Source organism: Eublepharis macularius, chromosome 4 (assembly GCF_028583425.1).
Source record: "Eublepharis macularius isolate TG4126 chromosome 4, MPM_Emac_v1.0, whole genome shotgun sequence".
In the NCBI taxonomy this organism is placed as follows: Eukaryota; Metazoa; Chordata; class Lepidosauria; order Squamata; family Eublepharidae; genus Eublepharis; species Eublepharis macularius.
In genome coordinates this window covers 28,999,687-29,021,303 of record NC_072793.1, presented here as the reverse complement: position 1 = coordinate 29,021,303, position 21,617 = coordinate 28,999,687, and the positions used below count along the sequence as shown (strand labels likewise).

Below are 21,617 nucleotides of genomic sequence, written 5' to 3'. Positions count from 1 at the left end.
ATTCCTAGGGCAGCCAATTTACAGAAATAAGAACAGTCGCCAGGGATATAGGTAAACCGAAGGGATTGATGCAGCCAGCGTTGTGAGGAGTCTGACACATTCTTCAGCACTTCTGTTCCCCCCCCCACCAGCAGCAGAACACTTTGTGTCTCTGAAATAAGAAGTTGAAAATAGAGTTGAGACATGATATTGTTACTCTCTCATATTCCCCACATGTCAAGTCAACAGGGCCTGCTTCAGAACCACACTTAGGGTCATCCGTTAAGAATGCCAGCTATATAAGGGCATCTTTTAACTTCCTGACTCCACTGTTGTTTTGCTTCATCCCAGTTTAAGGAATACCTCTTTGTCTCCCACCCTTTCTTAAGAGATTAGGAAAGTAAGTTTTTGACTACAGTGCATGTTTATGGACCGTTTCTTTAGCACTCAGAATCTCCTGCAAGACTTCAACATATCCCTGTGACCTGGTTCAAGGCAGCCTGGAGATTGAAACCCATTCTTTTATGGGACAAGTGCAGGATTTCTTCTGGGGCCTGGTGCTTAAAAATGAGGTTAGCCTAGCCTTTTCTTAAGGCTGCAACAGTAAGCTTCAATAAATTCATCAGACTGTTTTCAGAGTAAATAAGCATAGGGTCAGACGTTAAGGTACTCAGCTGAAGTTTAAATGTTCAGAGTATGATATCCCAATTCAACCAGAAGTGAACATGTCTGGACAAAACCTTAAAAGTTAAAACAGCAGCAGAGTGAAGGGATAAAGGGGTTCATATTATTGCATGCCAAGATTTTTCTAAAAACGTTTTACATCTGTTTTAATGCTTCACATTGATCATATTTTATCAGTGAAGTAAAAGGCCAAGAATACCCAGAGGAGTGTAGTTTATCCTTCTGACTCCGAAATGTTTTCCCTTCTGCACAGCAAGCTTTCTCCGCTAAAATAAAGCCAAAGGAACAAAAAGCCACAGGAACACAGTCTGTTTGGCCAGGCCCGCTCAAGCCACTACACTTTTCTGGAACAATCACTTCAGCAGGATTTTACAGTTTAACAAAACTTTTTTTTATGCTACTCACGAGAGGAATGCAGCCAACATTGTTCATTCAATTTAAATCAACTTGCTGATGACCAAAAAAGAAAAAAAAGTGCTGAACCAGACTGTTTGCTTCATTGGTTTCAGAACTGGACATTCACACTCTGAGGTATTTCTTACTCAGACATTATTAGAACAGTCTAGGATATCAGCAGCAGTCCAAAGCCAAGCCAATCACACATGGCGCACAAACAGGTGTGTACAAGCTGCATGGCGACATTTCCAAAATGGCCCTGGGTTGTTGGAAACTCAGCTCTTTCTACCATTTCAGTTAAAGCATAGACTACTGATGAACATTGCAAGATGTTTTTTTTTAATTCCATAATTGGTCTACCCTTCACACAGCTGGCAAACGGCAGCTGAGAAAGTAGATGAGAATTTGGCAGGACACAGCCTCAAAGCAAGGGTTCAGCTGGCCATTACGGCCAAAGCAAGAGGAAGCTGTTCCCGCTGGCATTTGCGTTTCACACCAGTAAGGGAACCCTGCTGGCAAACAATTCAAGTGATCGAAAGAGAACGATGGGAGTGACAGTTCTGGCTTACTTCCACTGGAGAGGAAAGTGTGCATGTAGAAAGGGAAGGTTAATCTATTTATTTTACAAAATGTACGTATCGCCTAAGGGACCCCCAAATGAAACAAAAAAGTCTTCCCCCACGAACAGAAAATGGCAACAGAAGGAGACAGACAGATCTCCCTGGGCAGAGAATTCCAGATTTTTGGTGCCACAACCGAGAAACCCTTTCCCAGGTTGCCACCTCCACAATCTCTGAAGGCAGGGGCACCTGAAGTGGGGCTTCTGAAGATGACTGTAGTGGTCAGGTAGATTCATAATGGAACTATGCCAACTGAGTACTTACGGGGCAGGTATCAAAAATTACCTGTGGAACAGCGTCTCTACCCCTGTGGTCTTAATCAGGTGGAAGACAGTCTCTGTCTCTACACGAAATGCCTCAGCGTGTGTTCATCAAGTAATAACAACAACAACAACATTCGATTTATATACCACACTTCAATGTAGGGAGATGCAATGTTAGCCAGTAAGCGTAGTTTAAAAAGACAGAGCCCACAGAGTTTGCTCCTCAGAGTGTTTGTTAATTTCAACTTCTCCTACCTGAAGATGAAATTTCACCTCTCCAGTCTAAAACTGTGTGGGATCACAATCAGAGGGCAGCGAGGAATGGAAACGGGCTGGAACTGCCTTTCAGAGCTGAGCTTGGACCTAGAGAGGTTATAATGGGTTGAAGTTTCCCTTCTGGCATTTCACAGCCCCTTCACGCAACTCCAGTGTATAGCAAAGCCTTTGTCCTGCCGCCAGCTCTGTCTTTTCCCTTCCATCTAACCCTTCCATCAAACATTGCATCTCCCAACACGTGTTCTTCACGTCTCTCTCTATGAGTCTCTCTACACAAGATATCTATGTTTTACATTGGCCTTTTTATGGATCTATTCATAATTAATTTCTGAATAAATTTTGTGTGAATAAGGAATGTATTAAATTTCTATTGGTTGATATTTTTCCTCTTGTTACTTTCGAAGTGGCTATTTTAATATTTTTACCTATAATTTTAAGGAAGGAATCAGTATATTAATCCTGTAAGAAATTTAGCTAAATTGTAATTCCATGTCATTCCATGGTTTTTGTATTTATGTCTTTTACCATCTTAGTTCTAAACTTTTAAGTTTTATTCTCTTGTGTAAATATGTTTTAACCCTTTGCTGTGGTTCACTGTTTTATATTGGTGTGTATGTGGGGATGTTATGGCCTATGGCTACAACAATAAACCTATCAATAATCAAATAGGTGGTCCTTCAGATATGTTGGTCCCAAACCATATACGGCTTTAAAGGTCAACACCAGCATAGTGAATTGTGCCTAGAAACAAACTGGGCCCCAGTGTAGATAGGCTAAGACTGGAGCAATACAGTACCTACAACCCACTCCAATCAACATCCTGTCTGCCTCATTCTGTACCATGAAGTTTCAAGGGCAGTCCCATGTACAGCTCACTGCAGTAATCTAATCTAGATATAACCAGGGTATGTAATCATTAGATATTTTCTGCCTAGGAGAGGCAGCAGCTGGTTAACCACTCAAAGAAGGACACCTCTGGCCACAGCTGCACCTGCTTATCTAGCAGTAAGCCTGGATCCAAGATCACTCATAGACTATGGACTTGTCCCATAAAGGAGACTGCAACCTGTAAAGGATTTTTTTTCTATGTGAGTATCACTGAAGCTAAGCACTTACACAGAAGGCAAAGTTTGCCTTGATAAGCAAATTCCTTCTCCCACATTTTAGGAGATTAAGCTGCAAGTTGACTTGGCCCTACGTTGAAGGAAGAATGTTCTTTTCAGCTGTAAACATTTTCTCTTGTTTTCACTTTGCAACTAAGTAAAAACCTTGGAAAAGCAATTACCCAGAGAGCTTTAAGCCGTAACAGAAGTATGTTTCCAGCATTTAGTATGTTTATATTACAGTGAGATCTGATTGTCCTGTCAATCAGGCTTGCTGGGTGCCTTGTATCCTGAGGAATGCAGTTCTGAAAAACTTTTTATTCTAACCTTCTGATATTTTATTCTGTAAACAAATAACAGTTATCCTGTAAACAAACGGCATTGAGGGTATATAAAGTCCTCCGATGCTACTGGTCCTTACACATTTCTGTCCTGAATGGTAGAATGTGTCATGGGCTTATTATGTAAACAGTAAACCCATATTTCTTCACAGATCACTGCTTTTGGTGTCTTGAATCTGTGTGAAAATTATTGGCTGAAAGGGAGGTATGACTAAAAAGTAGAGTACTGCAAATTAAATCCCCGTTCACAACCCTATCCAGAATGGGTGTCATCTTAAATCCTAAGTATACCTTCCAGGGCTTTTTTTCTGCTGGAACGCGGTGGAACGGAGCTCCAGAACCTCTTGAAAATGGTCACATGGCTGGTGGCCCCGCCCCCTGATCTCCAGACAGAGGGGAGTTTACGCCATGGTGTGGAGGGCAATCTAAACTCCCCTCTGTCTGGAGATCAGGGGGCAGGGCCACCAGCCATGTGACCATCTTCTCCGAGGGCAACCCACTGAGTTCCACCACCTCCTTTCCCAGAAAAAAAGCCCTGATACCTTCCACTTACCGGTAGCACTTCCATCTCCTTGGGATTAAGCTTCAGTTTATTAGCCTGCATCCACTCTAAAACTATGTTACAGCGGCAGAGAGTGTGGATAGAGTTTACGAGCAAAGATGATAACTGGTTGGAAGGAGGAAGTGCCAAAGAAGCAAATTATGGAGATCATAGTTTATGTTGATCCCAACCTCTGGATATTCCTACTGTACTGACCATGATCACCTTTCTGGACTATTTAACTGTAGTATGTACAAGCACTGTCAATCAGAAGAGTTGTACTGTGGTGTTAGAATGGAAAGCACAAAATGGCAGGTAAACCTTTTCTTTCTACTTCAAATGGCTGTACAAGTTGTATTATTGACTACAGAAATAAAACAGGTGGGAAATTTCCTCTGAATTTTCAGTCACCAATATGTGGCGTCATTTTGGCTGGGCTTGTTTTTGTGAATTCACGTAGAAAGGTTACATATGAACCGAAGAGTACAAACAGGATCTTGGCTATATACTGTGCTACTGCCCTCTTTACCTAGCCATGAAAGAGTCAGTAAATGTTTTACAAATTTGCATCTGACTGAAGTCACATGAAGACAGAAGGTTCCTCCTCCATGCGCGAGGAGTAGGGCACAATATATTATTTTCGATTTTCTAACCCACTTCTTTAGTTAAAATATTACGCTAAAAAGAATGCTAAGGACATGTGGTTAATTCCTCCCCCACATTTTCTTTTCTTTATATGAACTTATTTCAAAATCTTATTTTTTTTTCAATTTTGTTTTAAATTTTATTTAGAATTTTTGTAAGTACAATAAAGATCACAAAATGGAGTACACAGCTAAAAACACATTTAGACCTCCAGAAAGTGTAAATGAATATACTAACTTCAGATAGAAGGACAGTCAAAGAGAAAACCAGTCTAGATTTCTTCATAACTACTCCATTGCACACTACGATGCGAGCTACAGAAGGGATTATGCACAATTTTCTCCGAAACACAAATCTCCCAAAGTTTCTCATGCCATCTATTGAATGAAGCTCCAACTGGATCTGACCAAACAGCTGCAATCATCAAACAGCCCACTGCCAATAATTTGGAAATAAAGTTTCATGTATTTTTGGGAATTTGGATATCATTCCCAATATCAAATATAAACAGCTTCAAAGAGAAGGGTAGATTAACCTAAATAATCTGGAAAATTGCCTTAGAAACAGCCATCCAGAAAAGATAAATTTGGGGGCATTTCCACCATAAGTGGAGAGCCTTTTTTTTTTTTTGCCCACAAATCTTCCAGCATTTAGGGCTAAGACCTTGATTTTATTTTGTGTAGTCTATTGGGACAGAGATACCAATTTGCAAATAATTTGTAAAATTGTGTCCTAATTGAATGAACAGTAAATTTGTTCGAGGGAGAACTATAAACGGCTTCTCAATTATCTATTGTTAAGTTCCTCAGGCAGTTCTTTCTTCCACATCCTACTATATAAAAGGCTAAGCGAATTCAAGACAACTCACTTCCTACCCTGGTGCGCCACCAGAGGGTGCTGCTGTGGAGGAAAGCCCAGATGAGGCAGCCAAACCTCCAGAGAGTGTGCCATGGCAGGAAGCCCAGGCCAGGATCAAGCACAGAGTAGGTGGCAATGCCCATCCTCCACCTTCACTCAGCCAGGATCAGAAACAGAATAGGGGGCAATGCCCATCCCCCTCACTCGGCCGGGATCAGGAGCGGAACATGAGGCAATGCCCATTCCTCTTCATCCGGTCTGGATCAGGTGCAGAGCAGGAGGTAATGCCCACCCCCAACTTCACCCGGCAGGGATCAGGAGCAGAGCATGAGGCAATGCCCCCCCTCACCTGGCTGGGATCAGGCATGAAGAAGGAGGCACTGCCCACCGCCCATTCAACCTGCCGGAATCAGGAGCAGAGGCAGCGGAAATGCCCCCTCACTTCACCCAGCTGGAATCAGGCGCAGAGTAGGAGGCGATGCCCGTCTCTTCTTCACCCAGCCAGTATCAGGATCAGAGCAGGTGCCAATGCCCACTCCTGCTTCACCTGGCCAGGAGCAAGCACGGAGCAGGCAGCAAGGCCTACCCCTTCACCCAGCCTGGATCAAGAGTGGAGCAGGAGGCAATGCCTGCCCCCCATTTACCCAGCCAGGATCAGGCACAGAGCAGGTGGCAATGCAGGTGCAGAGGAGGTCACCATGCCCACCCCCCTCCTGCCTTCATCTGGCCAGGATCAGTGACAGAGGAAGAAGGAATCCCTGCCTGCCCACCCTCCCCTTTCTAGAGCTTGTATTTTTTCCCCACAACGGGCTATAGTATTAACATATGTTGGTAATTTTGGGTACAAGACCTCAGTTTTTCAAAAACTTATTAAACATGTGGAGTGTCTGGATCGAGTTGCAGATGAGGCGTAAAATCTCCATAGCCAATGACGATCGTTTTACACTATCAGGCAAATTATTTGCAATCCTTCCCTCACTTATCTTTATAACTACTCTTGAAATTCAAATGATGGTGCAGACAGCTGAGGTGAATGTCTCAGGAACTGGAGCATGTTTACTCAGTATGGGACTTCAGCTTGGATCCCACAGCAGCATAAGGGGAGTTGTGAGAGGAAGGTGTCCCTTTTTGCCCTGCGGACACTGAAGCCTTTCATGTTCTTGGGTTTCAGTGGATCCACAAGACCAACGTAGGAGTCTGCATGCAGGAGGTGGTAACTTGAAATTCTCCTTCCCCTCTTCCACAGACAAAAAAGCCGTTCAGCCAAAGGAGCTGCTGCGACATCATTCCTATACAGAAGTTTTAAGAGGGTGCCGTTCCTTTTTCCAAACACCTCACATATTGCATCAAGAACTGAACAAATCGTCATTGCTGTTAAGTAACGCCAGATAGCCTGACCCTATAAATGTTTAACTATTACGGTTAAAACACCAATCGAGCCCTCAAGCAGGACAAAGTAAAACAGTTCTGGGTCCTGCAAGGGAAACCTCCAATCTTTTACTCTCAAGAATATTCCTCATCGGCATTCCCGAATGGTCTTTTGACGGCTAACCAGAATTATATCTAGAAAGGTGAGAGCCAGTGCAATGCATCGGTTCCAGTATTGGACACAGACTGGGGAGCTCAAATCCCCACTCATCCTGGAAACTCTGAGGAGACCTGAGGTCAGTTACCTTCTCTAAGCCTAACTTGCTCCGTGGGGTTTTGGGAGGATAAAATGAAGAACCCCTCTGAGCTCCTTGGATGAAGAGAGGGGAATGAAAATGGAATACACAGGCTGCCTGCCTACGTTTCCCATCCCCAGGAGGACCATGAAAGAGCAGCTAAGCTTGTAGGCCTTGTTCAGATCTTGTGGCCTGAGGTAAATTTCTCCAGCTACTACTCTTCATCTATAACACTTACCTTACCATTACTACTATTCAGGGGTCATTTCATAGAAAAAGAGCTGCAGGAACTTATTAGCACAACTCATTAGTACAACTCATTTGCATGTGCCACGCCCCATGCCATGGCCAGAAATGTGTAATTAGCATAACTGATTTGCATATGCCACACCCCTGGCATCACCTATCCTGGCTGTTTTGGAGCCTATCCTGGCCATTTAGGGCTGAAATTGGGCCCAAAATAGCAAAAAATGGCTGACAATGGCTGAAAAGGGGCCCAAAATGGTCAGGACTGGGCCGTTGCTCAGCAGGAGAGTGATTCATCACCCATCAGAGGCCCCATCCTGGCCATTTCAGGACCAATCCTGGCTGTTTTGGGCCCGAATTGGGCCATTTCGGCCGTGATCCATGCCAAAACGGGCCCAAAATGGCCAAAAATCAGGCAGGCGGGGCTACCTGACATGTGATCTCTTTGGAGAACTGCCAGAACTGCATTCCTGTGCATTCCCCCTCAAAATGAGCCATGCTACTATTCACTTACCATACAACATTGTAAAGATTACTATAATGCACATGAAGTGGTCTGGACACTTGAAAGCACTACTCTTAGTACCTAATATGTGAAAAGCCGGGGCAAAAATAATAGCTGCAGGTGAGGAGCGCTAGAACCAACAGAAGTTTCCTTACATTGGCACCAAGTCTGCTAGGCCCACTGCATACAAACTGTTCTGTTAAAGGCAATGCTGAGACAGCTAGGTGTGGTGGGACTGCAGCCGCTAGGATGGTTTGTTTCCTTACCACACTAAGATAAATTTCATACTTGTCAGGTGTGAAACTGCCATCTCATACATAAGTAAAATCCATTTCCAAATGTTAAATATTTCACTCAATCAAGCCCAACACAATTGTGCTCTTCTCCAGTGTGCGTTAGGACCTCCAATCTTCCAAGCAACAACGCAGTAAGAACAATCTACAGGGCAGTTTGTTGCAGGCAAAATTCAGAGCGAGTTAAGGAAGGTACTTTTGCAACCATTTAAATCACTTAATGCTTACCTGAAGCGAAATCTCTTTAAATAGCAGTGGGCAACCTGCACCATGCTCACTAGGGTCTTGGTTTCAACGGCTTGGATCCAACAAACTGTAGGGCTCTGCTCATATAACGTCGGTTCCTCACTTCCAGCTGCAACCTCCCCGCACTTCACCAAAGACCCTCAGGAAGAAGATTGAATTGACCAGGAGGGAGGGCTGTGCTATAGAGAGGAAGGCAGCAGAAATCACCCAGTTCTCTGCATGAGCATAAGTGCTCTTCTGCTTCTAGAGGGGCAAGCTCGGAGTCAAGCCAATGTTTTTGTTCACATTAGATAAACTAAATCCTTGCCACTATGCTCATGGGTAAGTTGAAAAGAAAAGCACTTTGATGTGCAGTTGTGTAATGTTCACAACACAGAGTACAATTGCATAGAAGATGACTTGATTCCTAACATCCTTTTCCACTTGCATAAGGGCACTCACACCAAGGGTGCATTTTTAAACACACACACACACACACACACTGTTCCTGATGGTCTAGTGACAGGGCACAATTTCAGAGGTCACAGCAAGAAAGAAGGGGAGAAATTACCCTTCATTTAGCACAGCTCTGCTTATCCTAGGCAGGGTCCAACCCCAAATGCAAACTAGACAAGAATACGAGTTTGCCCCACACTTTTAAAGTATCTAAGGAATCTCACATAGTTTTTAGTTGTTTTTCTTCCAAAGCACTGCGCAGCCACCATCGCACAAGCCATCTGGTGACACTCTGTACCAATTCCCTGATAAACTACAGGTGGGCCGTTAATGAAAATTCAACTCTTGCCTTATTCAAGGTTTAACTCAATGCTGAGAAATGCTAAGTGCACAGGCTTTTAGGTTCCTCTTCCATTTACAAGAAAAAGTCAAAATCAACTATCCCTAACTGCAATTTTTGTTTGATTGAAACCCTTTGGAACAGTAGTAGCTGTTAAGTAAACTAACAAGCAACAAGAGAATGCTCTGGAGAGTGGTTATTAGGTAATTATTGTAGAATGTGCAGCGTGACCCTATTTTGGGCCAACTCAAATAATTTTCAAATGCCTATGATGTTCCTAGATTATATGCACACGTTATTCAAGGAATAACTTGAACAGAAGATATAAAGAATAATCTGTGTCATGGAAGTTTGTTCAATGATAGCAATCTTGGTGCTGTACAGCAAGTTGAGCAGAATCTGACCTTAAATTTAGGGACATTAACGTCAATTGAACAATAATGGCATTGTTATAACATTGTCTATAGTCCCATCCAGTATACTTGATGTTCTTACCTGAATGATTCTTTAAAAAAAAAAAAAACTACACACGCAATTGATGTGTAAACTCCCTGTGGCTCAAACTGTAAGCGGAAAAATGGGAGAGGAATAGAGGGGCAGGTCCTCATGGTAAGCATTATGGAACAAAGGGTCCACAAACAAGTTCTACTGCCCATATACAAACACGAACACATGTATAGAAAATTGGCAATTAATGAGACACCTAATGAATTCTATGTCCATCAAATTCATAAGGAATTCTCAGGAAAAAAACCACTCAAAATACATGGCCTAGGCTGGGAAACAGCAGTATGTTTATAGAAATCCACCATCTACCATTAATACGAAGCAGAGGAAAGAAATTCCAATGGTAAGTCACCAAATAAAATCTGCATTATATCAATCTCTGCTACTAAGATAAAAAGAATCTGCCCAAATCTGAAGATACAAAATGAGAATTCAGAGTCTTATTTTATCTGTTTTCTATACATGCTGTTCTGTTTTTATATTGGCAATACAATTCATTCTTTGTGGTCCTTCATTTTGTCTTGTTCTGCTCGAATTGTAACTGACTGTAACTGACTACAGCTTGCTGGCTGCTTTTCATCAGTTGTAAATTAAGGGTTTTTTGCCCATCTATATTCACACCATCCGTCAAGGTTTTATTTCAGGTATTGTAGACATCAGTATATGTTGTTTAGGCGACCATATAATATTCCGTTTTCATTCACGTGCCATTATGTTTTGCCATAACACCTTGGTCTAGGCTCCATATTAACTCAATTTTAGCAATCGCAACCATTTCATTACTGGGACCAAGTTAGGGTTTAAAGTAACTCCTGAACGCATACCGGCAGCAGCCATTGATTTTAGCAAGTAATTTCAAATTACACAGATGCAAAAGGAGTATGTAAGACCAACAGCCCTCTTTAATCGTGAAGAGTTATAACTTCAGGGTAAGGGGGCTCAACTCAACGAGTCTTGTAAACAGTACTATTTTTGAACTTCATGGCATTACTAAAAAGCATTTCATTGAAGAAGTAATCAAATTTATTTGTCCATTGCTTCTAGCAAACCAATATGCTTCACATGCACAAGGACTAAAGCTGTCCTACTCTTTGAAGGTAGGACTGGGAAAGGCTCAAGATCTTAAGTCGTCAGCTAGTCAGACAATACAGGTCTCATCTGATCTGACACAGCATCAAGTAGCTTCACATGTTCAAAACTACTTACTGGAGGCCAAATAATGAGTTCAATACAAGCTAGAACAGGAACGTTAAAACATCCCGAGCCAATTGAACTTTATAAAATGAAAACTTATCAGGGCCCTGTTTCTGCCTGTTCACCGGGCTGGCCCAATTCTTCTTCACAGCCTCATTCCAACTTTTCCAAAACAAAGCTTAGCATATTAAGTAGCATGCTTGATTCTATTCCAAGGACCTGGAAACACCCACACCATCCCAATTCAAAGCCAGCACAGGAATGACTCACACAACCATTCACCTCAACGAGGTCTGCAGAACACCGTAACTTAATTGTCCACACACATACTACCAACGATGTGGGATTAATCAACACATGGGCTCCAATAGCCAATCCCGTGGTGTTTAAAAAAACAAATGTGAGACGAGCTAGCAAGTGAACTTGAATGTAGGCTTAAAAAAATTCTACGTTTGCATGCTTTACTCTTTAAACTGGCTGTGGACGAACACCAAATATTCAACCACACTAGAGATAACTTTTGGGTATGTTAAGTATCTCTGCTGTGTCTGTTTCTTTCTTATGAAAAGCCTATGTAATTGAAGTTTAAACTGAATATTCCTGGTAGGGTTATTTACAGGAGTCCCAAAGCCAATTTCTTCACTCAGAAAATGCATTACAAATTAACAAAGATGAAGCTAAAGTCATCTCGATTCAAAACAGCACAGGAAAATTCCATGTGATCATTCCTAGTAATTATAACATTTTAATGCTAAAATATTGTAGGATGAGTTTTCTTAAGAAATAAAGCCCACTTTATGAAGTAGGATTCCCCCAACACAAAACCAATGAACTGAGCTCTAGAGGTGCTGCTCAAATCTACTGATTGCATGTGAAGGAGCATAATTTCCTCCAAGCCCTCACTAGATTTCATATCCTATCACAGGAATCCAGTAGTAAATTAATGCATAGCCCTAAATCTGTCGTAAGGTGTAAAAGCTTGCACCTAGTAATCTCATTATGCAGAGGAGTTGCATTGAGAACCACATGACAGTCTGTTCACAACAAACCTATTACAAAGCAACATGCTTTGTCAGAACTTTAAGCAAATGACCACATCAGGGAGCATGGGTATATCAAAGTGCTTTAAATTATCTGTGAGATACACTGAATTAAGACTTTTACACATCAAAACCAGCATCACTATGTTCTTTCACTATTAAAAGAAGTCCACAACACCAACTGAATTTTAAAGAATTTTAATACAAACTTAATATAAACTATTTCAGTCCCTCTCTTTAACATAAGACACTGACTCAAAATACTTTTTATACCTTTTTCAAGTATTGCACAATGTAGGTACAAAATTAATATTTACGATTACATTTTCCTCCATAATATATAGCAAAAATCTTTAAACTTTTTAACAGAAAATACAATTTGTGTTTCTTCCTTGGAAAAAAGTATTCCATACAATTGAATTCCACCACTTAAGGAATATTTTGTACACTTTTTTTTAGAATTGATGTTTTTAAGATGGATTTTTATAATTTCAGTAAAAAAAATACAACATGAAGCTGCTGCAGTTGTCACAGATCACTGTAGTAAAAAGATAAAAATGCAATACCATGTTGTAGAAACAATATATACTCTGATATTTTACAAACTTTGTACTAAATTAAATTATACAATTAGAAAAGACCAATAAACCCACTTATTAGTGCCAATTTTTTATATATATAAAAAAATCAGCCATGTCCTTGCTATATCTTAAATACTGTAAGAGGCCATATCTTGAGTATATTTAATGTACAGTCAGTAAAAAATGACTTTGTGCTTGGTTGGCAAATGAAAAAGAAATGATGCATGTTGTCCTTATCTAACCAAGCTTGACCATATTCATACTACAAGCTTTAAAAAAAACTCAAGAGGTGAAAAAGATACACCCTTGGGTACGTGCATTTCAACTTGTACAATATGATTTGTGTTTTTTGTTTCAGTTAGCCATAACAGGCTGGAATTGCTGGTTAGAGTACTGCATGCTATTTAAGCTGAAATTCAAGCCATCCACAAAAGACTTCTCATTCAGACCTCCATAGGCTGCAAACATATCAAAGGCATTACTGTACTGGAGAGGACTAAGGTTAAGGGGAGTGTCGCCAGGGAACATATTTGTACTACCTTGACCCTGTACATTAGGGAAAATGAACTCCTTTGCATTAGGAGAAAGGGCAGAAGTTTTCTGCTGCTGTTGCGGTGGTGTTTGCTGTTGTTGTGGAACCTGCTGGCTACCTAAGCCAAGACCATAAAGAGACTGCATGGAGGAGGAAAGCGCTTTCTGTTTCAGCAGATCATTGACATTCAAGCCAAGGTTAGTGGGAGAAGTGCGGGCAACCTTGTTGGTGCGGCTGCTGTTCTTCATTTTGGTAGAGCCAAACTTGGTGGCAGCAAATGTGGCAGTAGTGAAAGTTAAAGGCTGGGTGGAACGGGGCATGAAGGTTGGGCTCACAGTAGCAGAGTGACCAAAGGGAGGTGAAGGAGAACTTGAGACAGAAGATGCTGGGTCACTAATTGGCATGAACACCTGGGCCTCTGGGTTAAAGCTATTCTTGATTTCCTTATCCAATTCACATCCATTTTCACTGGAATCATCCACATAAAGCACTTTCACTGGTCCCTTTTCACCGATTTGGTATGAAACCTCAAATGGGTCAATCCAGACGCTAAGATCCTGAGGCAGATTGCCACGAACGTCATCAATGTCCAAACCACTCTCTTTGGATGCTTGTTCAATAACTGGGTCCACCTTTTCTCCTACATGTATACATCTAAACCCTGATCCTTTGTATGGCTTTTCTGGATACCAATGCCCTTCATATTTCTTCTTAAGTAGTCTTTCAAGCTCTTCGCCAAAAATGTTCACACGTCGTCTGGGAAGCTTATTGTACAAATACGAAATAATAAAATTGAGTGCTACTTGTATTTCAAGCTGCATAGCTGCTATGACACAGAATTACAAAGTCTCCGTTTCAAACCACAAAATGAGAAAAGAGTTCAATACCACAGGAAAGTGATTTTTTTTTCAAAGTGCTGATTCAAGAAGATTATTATTCTTCACCTTGAGTAGTGTGTTGTTCCTTTAAGAAAACAAAAGCAAAAATCCAAATAAGGAAAATACAAAAGCAAGTTGACTAGGCCTATTATTTTAGCCTCACAAACTACTTAAAATAGGTTGTATTTCTCAACTACAGAAAATTTACAACACACCAAGTACATGCCACTTAAAAGCTGTCATTAAGCATGCTGAACACAAATGTAACAGTATAGATTAAAACAATATGTTACAACTATAGCATCAGGCATTTCATAATCTGAGTGTGAAAACAAAGAACTTAAGTAACGCGCAAAAGAGTACACTGCTTTAGGACATTATCTCAGCAGAAGGTCTGTCAGGGGTTCAGTTACCAAACACTTTTTTTTGTGATTTATAGAACCCAGCTGTAACACTCAAAATTATTTTCAAATGTCTCAGATTGAAGAGAGTTAATTTCTCATTTTGAACTTTCAAATTAGTACAAAATATATTGCTTTATACTTGTAGAATTTAATAACTGCTTCAGTTCAAATAACCTGCAGCAAAATATCTCTTACCTTTGGATGAACAACTGACAGTTTTGAAAAACTATCAAGATATGCAATGTTTCACAATGACCACTATTTTACCACAACATGCATATACTGTACACAGATCTGTTCAGAGGAAAGAAATAATTCATCCCTAAATCCAGAAATAAATCAACACCATAGTTTCGTTACCAATTCAAAGCCATCAGAATATTTTAAATTTACCACCTTATTTAAAGCATCTGAAATCCTTACATACGGGGTGGTTTTGCTTCATTTAAAAAAAGGTCATGGTTATGCCTCTAAACTAATACAAAGCTAAACTGAGAGGTAAGAATCCATAAAAGTAACTTGCGACTGAAGAGAAACTATGCACTAGAATAAAAAATCATGGTATCATCGGCTACTGCTAAAAATTAACTGTTACTTTACTACTACTGTTGAGGATTTTCCTCAGCACAGCACTGCAACAGTAGTTTTGAAATCTAGCAGGCTCAAAAACAAGAGAGCCAAAGCACATTTCAAAATTCTACTGCTAATTCTAAATGAGTGGATTTTACACTTTCCTGCTCTAGACAGATTTCAGAGATTCACCTTGCTTGTAAAGCTATTTCCCTTTCCCTCCCCTCTTCTTTAATGATACCAGCTGTATGATAAGGCGACCTTTAAACGATTGCTAGATCAGCACTGGGTGGGGATAAGGAAAGATCAAGGGCAAACATAAAAGTATTTACGAATGGGAACACATAGGGTACAGAAAATCTGATTGCTGCAGCTATATGGACCATTTAAAATGATATATTAATCCATCTGTTTAACCTCCTTTGCACAACTGGAACAATGCTACCCCTTTTAAGGAGGACAGAAATAAAATTCATGTAATCTTTTCCCTTCCCTGTAAAGATATACAGCACAGGGAGTTCATTAAACAAAACAATCTAGAAAATTCAAAACATTTTCTATGTTTAAAAAGGAGTTTTTAAAATTAGCTAAACCTGTTAATTGCATTAATGATGATAGTGGCGATGGGGGAAGGGGAAAAAAGGAGGAACCTTAAGCAGAGTATATGGCGTTACATAACCAGGCAGTTGGGTCTCATTAGATTTCTGCTCACAGCTCTTTGAGCACCAGCAGCAGGAAAAAAAAGGGCTTTCTATGAAGGGGAAGATGATTGGCCAAGTCCTCTTTCGGGTTAAGGCCAAGCCAGGCCCAGTTCTCCACTATCTCACACTCAGTGTCCTTCCCCTAGCATAATGGGGAGGGGCAGCAGATATCGTTAAAAGGGAGCTCTCAGTCAATCTGACATGCCTAGGCAAAAAATATAGGTAGAACGCTTTTATAAGCCACCCGCCTGCCCCATGTTACCTGGATCTTTAGATCCAGAGGAGTTAGCCGTGTTAAGTCTGTAGTTGCAAAATAGTAAAAAAAAGCTTTCGAAAACGACAGCTCTCTTCGTCAGATGCTACAATAAAGTATTGGTTAGTCTCAACGGTGCTACCGGACTCGTTACTATTTTGGATCTTTAGAAACTCTCTTCAGTTTCCCAGGACGAAACTTCCCCAAAGCCTCCCCCCCCCCGCCATTACACCGAGGATATTCTCTTCCTCGCCACCCCCCCCCCCCGTCCTACCTCTCCCTACACGCTTGGCCTTCTCGCCTCACAAGCCAGACCACGGCACCCACAGCCAGCTACCCCGCCTGCCAACACACCGGTCCCCCCCCCACCCAACACACACCGCTCTCTTCAGGAGGGGGGGGGGACGGAAGAGTGCCAAGCCGCCCTCCTCCCCCTCCGCGCTCGCCTCCCCCAGACTGTGCCAACGCTGCCGCACCGCCCCTCCCGCCCACCCCCCAGCCCCAACGTAAGCCCCCCAAGGCTATCCCCCCCCGGGGGGCGGGCCAAGGGAGGAGCCCCCCCAGGGCAGCCGCTCCCCCTCAGCTGAGCGAGGCCGCCCCGCGCCAGCCCCACACGCCTCCCCTCCCCTCCCCTGCGCCTCAGAGGGGCTGCGCCCGCCTCGCCGCTCCTCCGCCTCCCTCTGCAGGGCTGTGTCAACAGCCTCGCTCGGTGCTCGCCCTGTCAGCCCTCCGCGCCTCTCTCCGGACGACGCGAGCCTCTTCTCGCCGCTCCCCCCCCCCTCACCCCGCACCGGGCCCCTCCAGCCGCCCCCTCTTCGGCACAAACAGCCTCGCAGCGCCTCCGTTCGGGGGCGACGAGGGTGTGGCGCCCCTCTCCCCGCGGCGGACCCTCCCGCCCTCACTCCCCTCCGGGTGGGGCGCCGCCTCCCTTCGCCACAGAGAAACCGAGAGAGATACTCACCCGGGGGTGGGTGAGGAGGTGACAGGATTAGTGCAAACAGATCTCGGTGCGAGCGCGGGCGGGGGAGGGCGGGAGGAGCGAAGGGGGCTCAGCAGCGCAGCCCCATGACCCGCGAGAAGGGCGTAAGGGAAAGGGCGACGGCGCTCCTCACACCCCGGGCAGAGAGGGACAGCGCGCTCCGCCTCGGCAGCTGCGAGACGCCTTCTTGTACCGCCCGAGCGCCGGCCGCTCCCCTATTTATGCCTTCCCTTTCCACGCCCCCTCCGTCCCGTGTGGATACGCCCACCCGCTCCCCGCCCTCGGCCAGCAGGCCCCACCCCCTCGGCTGCCAATCGGCCGACCCCTGCCCCGCACGCGGCGCCCCATTGGCCTCCCGCGCGTGCCAATAAGGTCCGCTGTCCCCGCCCCTCGCCTCGCGTTTGCCTTCTCCCCGGGCCGGGGCTCATATGACTGCCCTTTCTCCCATTCGGCTGAATCCACAAACAGGAGCATAACGTGAGTGGCTCTCCGGGGGGGGGGGGGGGGGGGGACAGAGAACGGGTGATTGTATAGGCGGCTGTTTTCAACGCCTAACTGGAGAAAGGATCTCTTTCCCTCCCTTGCTGCTTTTGTGTTTTAGATTTCACCGAGGACTTGGTTCGGTCTCTCTCCTGCCCCGAAGCTCCACCGACACCTCTGTGTTTCTTGTAGTTAAAAGGGAATACTGTGGCACCTTCAACGCTACCAATTATTGCAGCCTAAGAGCATTCGTGAACTAGTCGCTGCACCGTGAAAGCCTTCTGTTTCAGCACCAGGACTCCTTTTTTTGGCCTTGCTGCTGCAGACCAACACACTGCAATCCTAAGAAGAGTTATTCCCGTCTAAATTCATTGATTTGGCAATGAGTTTAGACAGGAGGAACTCTGCCTAGGATTGCACTGGCTGTTTTCACGTTTTGCCTGCCGTTTGCTTTTCCTCCACTCCCCCTTGCCAACACAATCTGCCCCCGAAGCCTCCCTCCCGGAGCCTTGCGGTTGCTCCGCCCATGCCTTACACGTCCGCACCTAGGCGTACCGCACACGCCCTATACGCACACAGCTTCACCTATCATGATTAGCATCGAGACTCTCTGTTCATCGCCATTTTACTTTATGGGCTCCCCCACCCTCTTCTTCCACGGCCCTTCAGCGCAGGAGCCAATGAGGATTAGGCCTAAACCGTGTCAATTGCCCCCCCTCATTCCCGCCCCCTGCTGTTATGGGTCTTGCAGTTGCGTCAAATGCTAGGTCACTCCCCTTCGTGACTCTCCACCCTTTCGGGGCTCCATGAAACTACATTTCCCAGGATGCCGTTTTTGCTTTAGACATCATGGAGGGATGAACCTGTTCTGAACCTATACTGGAAGAAAAATGAGATCGAAGGCTTTTCAACGGAATCTTAACTCAAAAAAAAGGCTGAGATTAGGAGAGGTGAACACCACCCACAAAACCACAAGCGCAGGGTGTGATCCCCCCTGCTTTCTTTGAGAAGCAGAGAATGTGGTGCTCATCATTTTTAAACATTTTCTTGTCCATAAAGTAGTAGTATTCAGGACATACATTGGCAAAAAGGAATACTGTGAGATTCCTTCTTCCTTTTACTCAAGGGCGCTGTTTCATATCATGTGATTATTCCTCAAAAACATGTAAATCTCTCACCAACTCAAGTTTCTACATTCTCATTTTTCCCCCTCAGAGGAACAAGGATCGCTGCTCCTGATATGTATATTCACCCCACTTTGCCTCTAATAAACAGGTTGCACAGGGATGTGTTATTATTTCAAAAACCTGCAAAGCCTGTTTGACCAAAGTGGGATAAAAGAAATGTTACTACACCACACATAATAGGACGCTATGCCTTTCAAACTACTTAAATAGGCCAATGGAATGGCTAGGCATGCCAAATGCACAATTTCTGCTTATGAAAAGGGGTGTTGGTGTTTGATTTTGTCTTGATAATTGCTATAGTAATTGTGTCTATCTATAAAATCTTGTTCCCAATGTACCATCACACTATACTGCGACCAAGAAGCAGAACCCAGGGCAAGAGCTACGCACACTGGAAGAGGCTCAATCCTCACAGAGTGGCACAGCAGGACCAGCCCCCATCCCAATGGTGTCATTTCACAACCCTTTAACTTTCTCCTTATCTAAGTTTTTCACTCCTTGAAGGACAAGTGAAGCTCACACTGTTGCTACCTGAACACTTAATGGCCTGATTTTTATCAACAGGGTTCCCTTGGGGGTGGAGTAGAATGCAGTGGGCCTACACTCATCAATGCAGACGTTCTCCCTCCCTGCCCACGCACATCGTGTCTGTCATAATGAGAGTCATTTTACTTCTTTGGTAGAAAAGTAAGTACAATAATCTTAAAACACAAGTTAATCTTTGATCTGTGCTTTAATTCTTGCCCTGTCCGACGCAACACCCCACCCCTGGCATTTTTGATTGTTCCTTTTTTTCTTTTTTGCAACAGAACATCACAATGCCACAGCTCTTTATTTCACATATGGAAGTTCTAGGGACCAGGAACCCCATATTTGGGGTGCAGCTCGGCCAGGGTGGTGTTTGAGCAGAGGAGGACCACAGGAGGGTATGAGTTCACCCTCAAGCAGCCATTTCCTCCAGGGAAACTAATCTTTGAAGTCTGGAGATCAGCTGTAAATTCTGGGAGCTCTGTAGACCCCATCAGGGGATTGGCAACCTTACACCCACCCTCAAAAATCTCCTTTATGATGATGATTTGTAAACAGCTGATCTGACAAGAGAAAAACACAGAAACGAGAGGGTCTCAGCGGGGATTACCCTCTCCCCTGAACTATGGTTGCACATTCCTGAAGAGAGCAAAAATGTTCTCGAGGGAGGAAACTGGGTGGGTCAACAACGCCTTCTCATCTCCAGGAGAGGCCACTGAGGTTACAGTCCTCAGCACCCTTTCCTAGGCATAAACATCATTGAATAAAATGGGACTTACATCTCAGCAGTCATGCTTGCTCCCTAAATAATCCACATTCTGTGTCTGTATAGTATATAGCCATTTCTCTCTCTCTCTCTCTCTCTCTCTCTCTCTCTCTCACACACACACACACACACACACACACACACACGAGTAGCCATGTTAGTTTGTCTGTAGCAGCAGAAAAGAGCAAGAGCCCAGTAGCACCTATAAGGCTAACAAAATTTGTGGTAGGGGTTGAGGTTTCGCGAGTCACCGCTCAGGTATCTGAAGAAGTGAGCTGTGACTCATGAAAGCTGATACCCTACCACAAATTTTGTTAGCCTTTTAGGTGCAACTGGACTCTTGCTCTTTTCTCCTACTCACTCACTCGCGCGTGCGCGTTTGTCTTATCACTGGCGTGCCCGTCATAGGTGACCGGGCAGCGTGCCCGTCGAGTCACCTCCGCCCGAAGTTTAAATACTGGGCCTTGCGCGGCTGGGGCTCCCTGGAATAGGCAGGAAAGAGGTAGGCAAAATGGCAGGAGGAGGCGAACGGGAAAGAAGTGGGGGAAGGGGGGCACAGAGCAGGTAGAAGGAAACGTTGCCAGCGCCGCCCCGTGCTGTTGGTGCCGAGGGCGCACGAGCTCTCCCGGGGAGGGGAAAGGCGACTGGGTGGGGAAACCCTCCGCGCAACCAGAGGAGGGCGGGAGGGAGGAGCAGCGCAATTCTTGGCTTTTGTGTAAAAGCGGGTGGAAGTCGGCGGGGCAGGCAGGGTCTCTGCGGTTGGGGTGGGCTCGCTTCACAGACACGGGGAGAAAGGAACGACGCGCATCCATTCCGTGGTTTTGAAAAAAACGGGATGATTGAAATTAGTTCCAGCTGGACTGAATGACCATAGGGACCACGCGGCGGTCAGCTGCAAGCCACCAGCGAGGTCTGTGCGGGATAAAGAGCTGTACGGCAATGGTTCGATATTGGGGGGGAAACTGAAGAAGTGAGCTGTGGCTCGCGAAAGCTCACACCCTACCACAAATTTTGTCAGTCTTATGGGTGCTACTGGACTCTTGCTCTTTTCTACTGAGGGGAAAACTCTGCATCTGTGTTTTATTTCATAGTCGAAACTACTTCTTTATATTGCTGCTCTGTATTGTTCATTGCCACTAGAGTGGTTGTTTTGTTTGTTTTTTTAAAAAAGAAACGTATGCCGATCCCATTCGGATGCAGAATAAAGGTCTTTCTCCTCTGTGTCTTTGTATCTTTTTTCTCCATCGGTGCTAAAATATTGACGACAGGTAGCAGCGATGACCGAGAGGTTGCGTGCCTTCCTTAGTAACCCCTTGATTCGTCACTGGGTATCTAGGAGGAGGAGTCGAGCTCCAGTTTGAGGGGGCGGAGTCAAGGGGGAGGGTCAGTGGAGAAGGAGAAGAGCTGAGAACTGAGTGGAGGCCGTCATCGCTTCTCCCCCCTCAAGTGTCAAGGGGCATGCTATGGAAAAAAATATTATCAGCCACCTGGGTGTGCTGGCTCAGGAGTCAAGTGAGTGCACACAGTTAAAGTACAGCTGTTCTCAAAACAAACAGTGACCTTGCAGTGAAAACAAGGCCAC

General features: G+C 44.2%; 1 protein-coding gene and 1 long non-coding RNA gene across 2 annotated transcripts in view; one reads left to right on the top strand and one right to left on the bottom strand.

Moving 5' to 3' along the window:
- Window positions 1-12,358: 12,358 nt before the first annotated feature.
- TOB1 (transducer of ERBB2, 1) lies at window positions 12,359-17,256 on the bottom strand. Its single transcript, XM_054978213.1, has 2 exons — window positions 17,057-17,256; window positions 12,359-14,252 (listed from the first exon to the last, which is right to left on the bottom strand). Exon 2 carries the CDS (start codon window positions 14,108-14,110, stop codon window positions 13,112-13,114), a length of 999 nt encoding a protein of 332 aa, XP_054834188.1. The 5' UTR covers window positions 14,111-14,252; window positions 17,057-17,256; the 3' UTR covers window positions 12,359-13,111.
- A 233-nt stretch (window positions 17,257-17,489) lies between these two features.
- The window catches only part of LOC129328778 (uncharacterized), an 83,950-nt gene continuing 79,822 nt past the window's right edge, over window positions 17,490-21,617 (top strand). Inside the window, exons 1-2 of the long non-coding RNA XR_008596891.1 lie at window positions 17,490-17,551; window positions 19,306-19,428. This is a non-coding gene — a long non-coding RNA (uncharacterized LOC129328778). The remainder of the gene's footprint in view (window positions 17,552-19,305; window positions 19,429-21,617) is intronic.

Coding starts and splice junctions, on each gene's coding strand:
- TOB1 (XM_054978213.1), bottom strand. CDS start 14,110: ATGCAGCTTGAAATACAAGTAGCACTCAATTTTATTATTTCGTATTTG.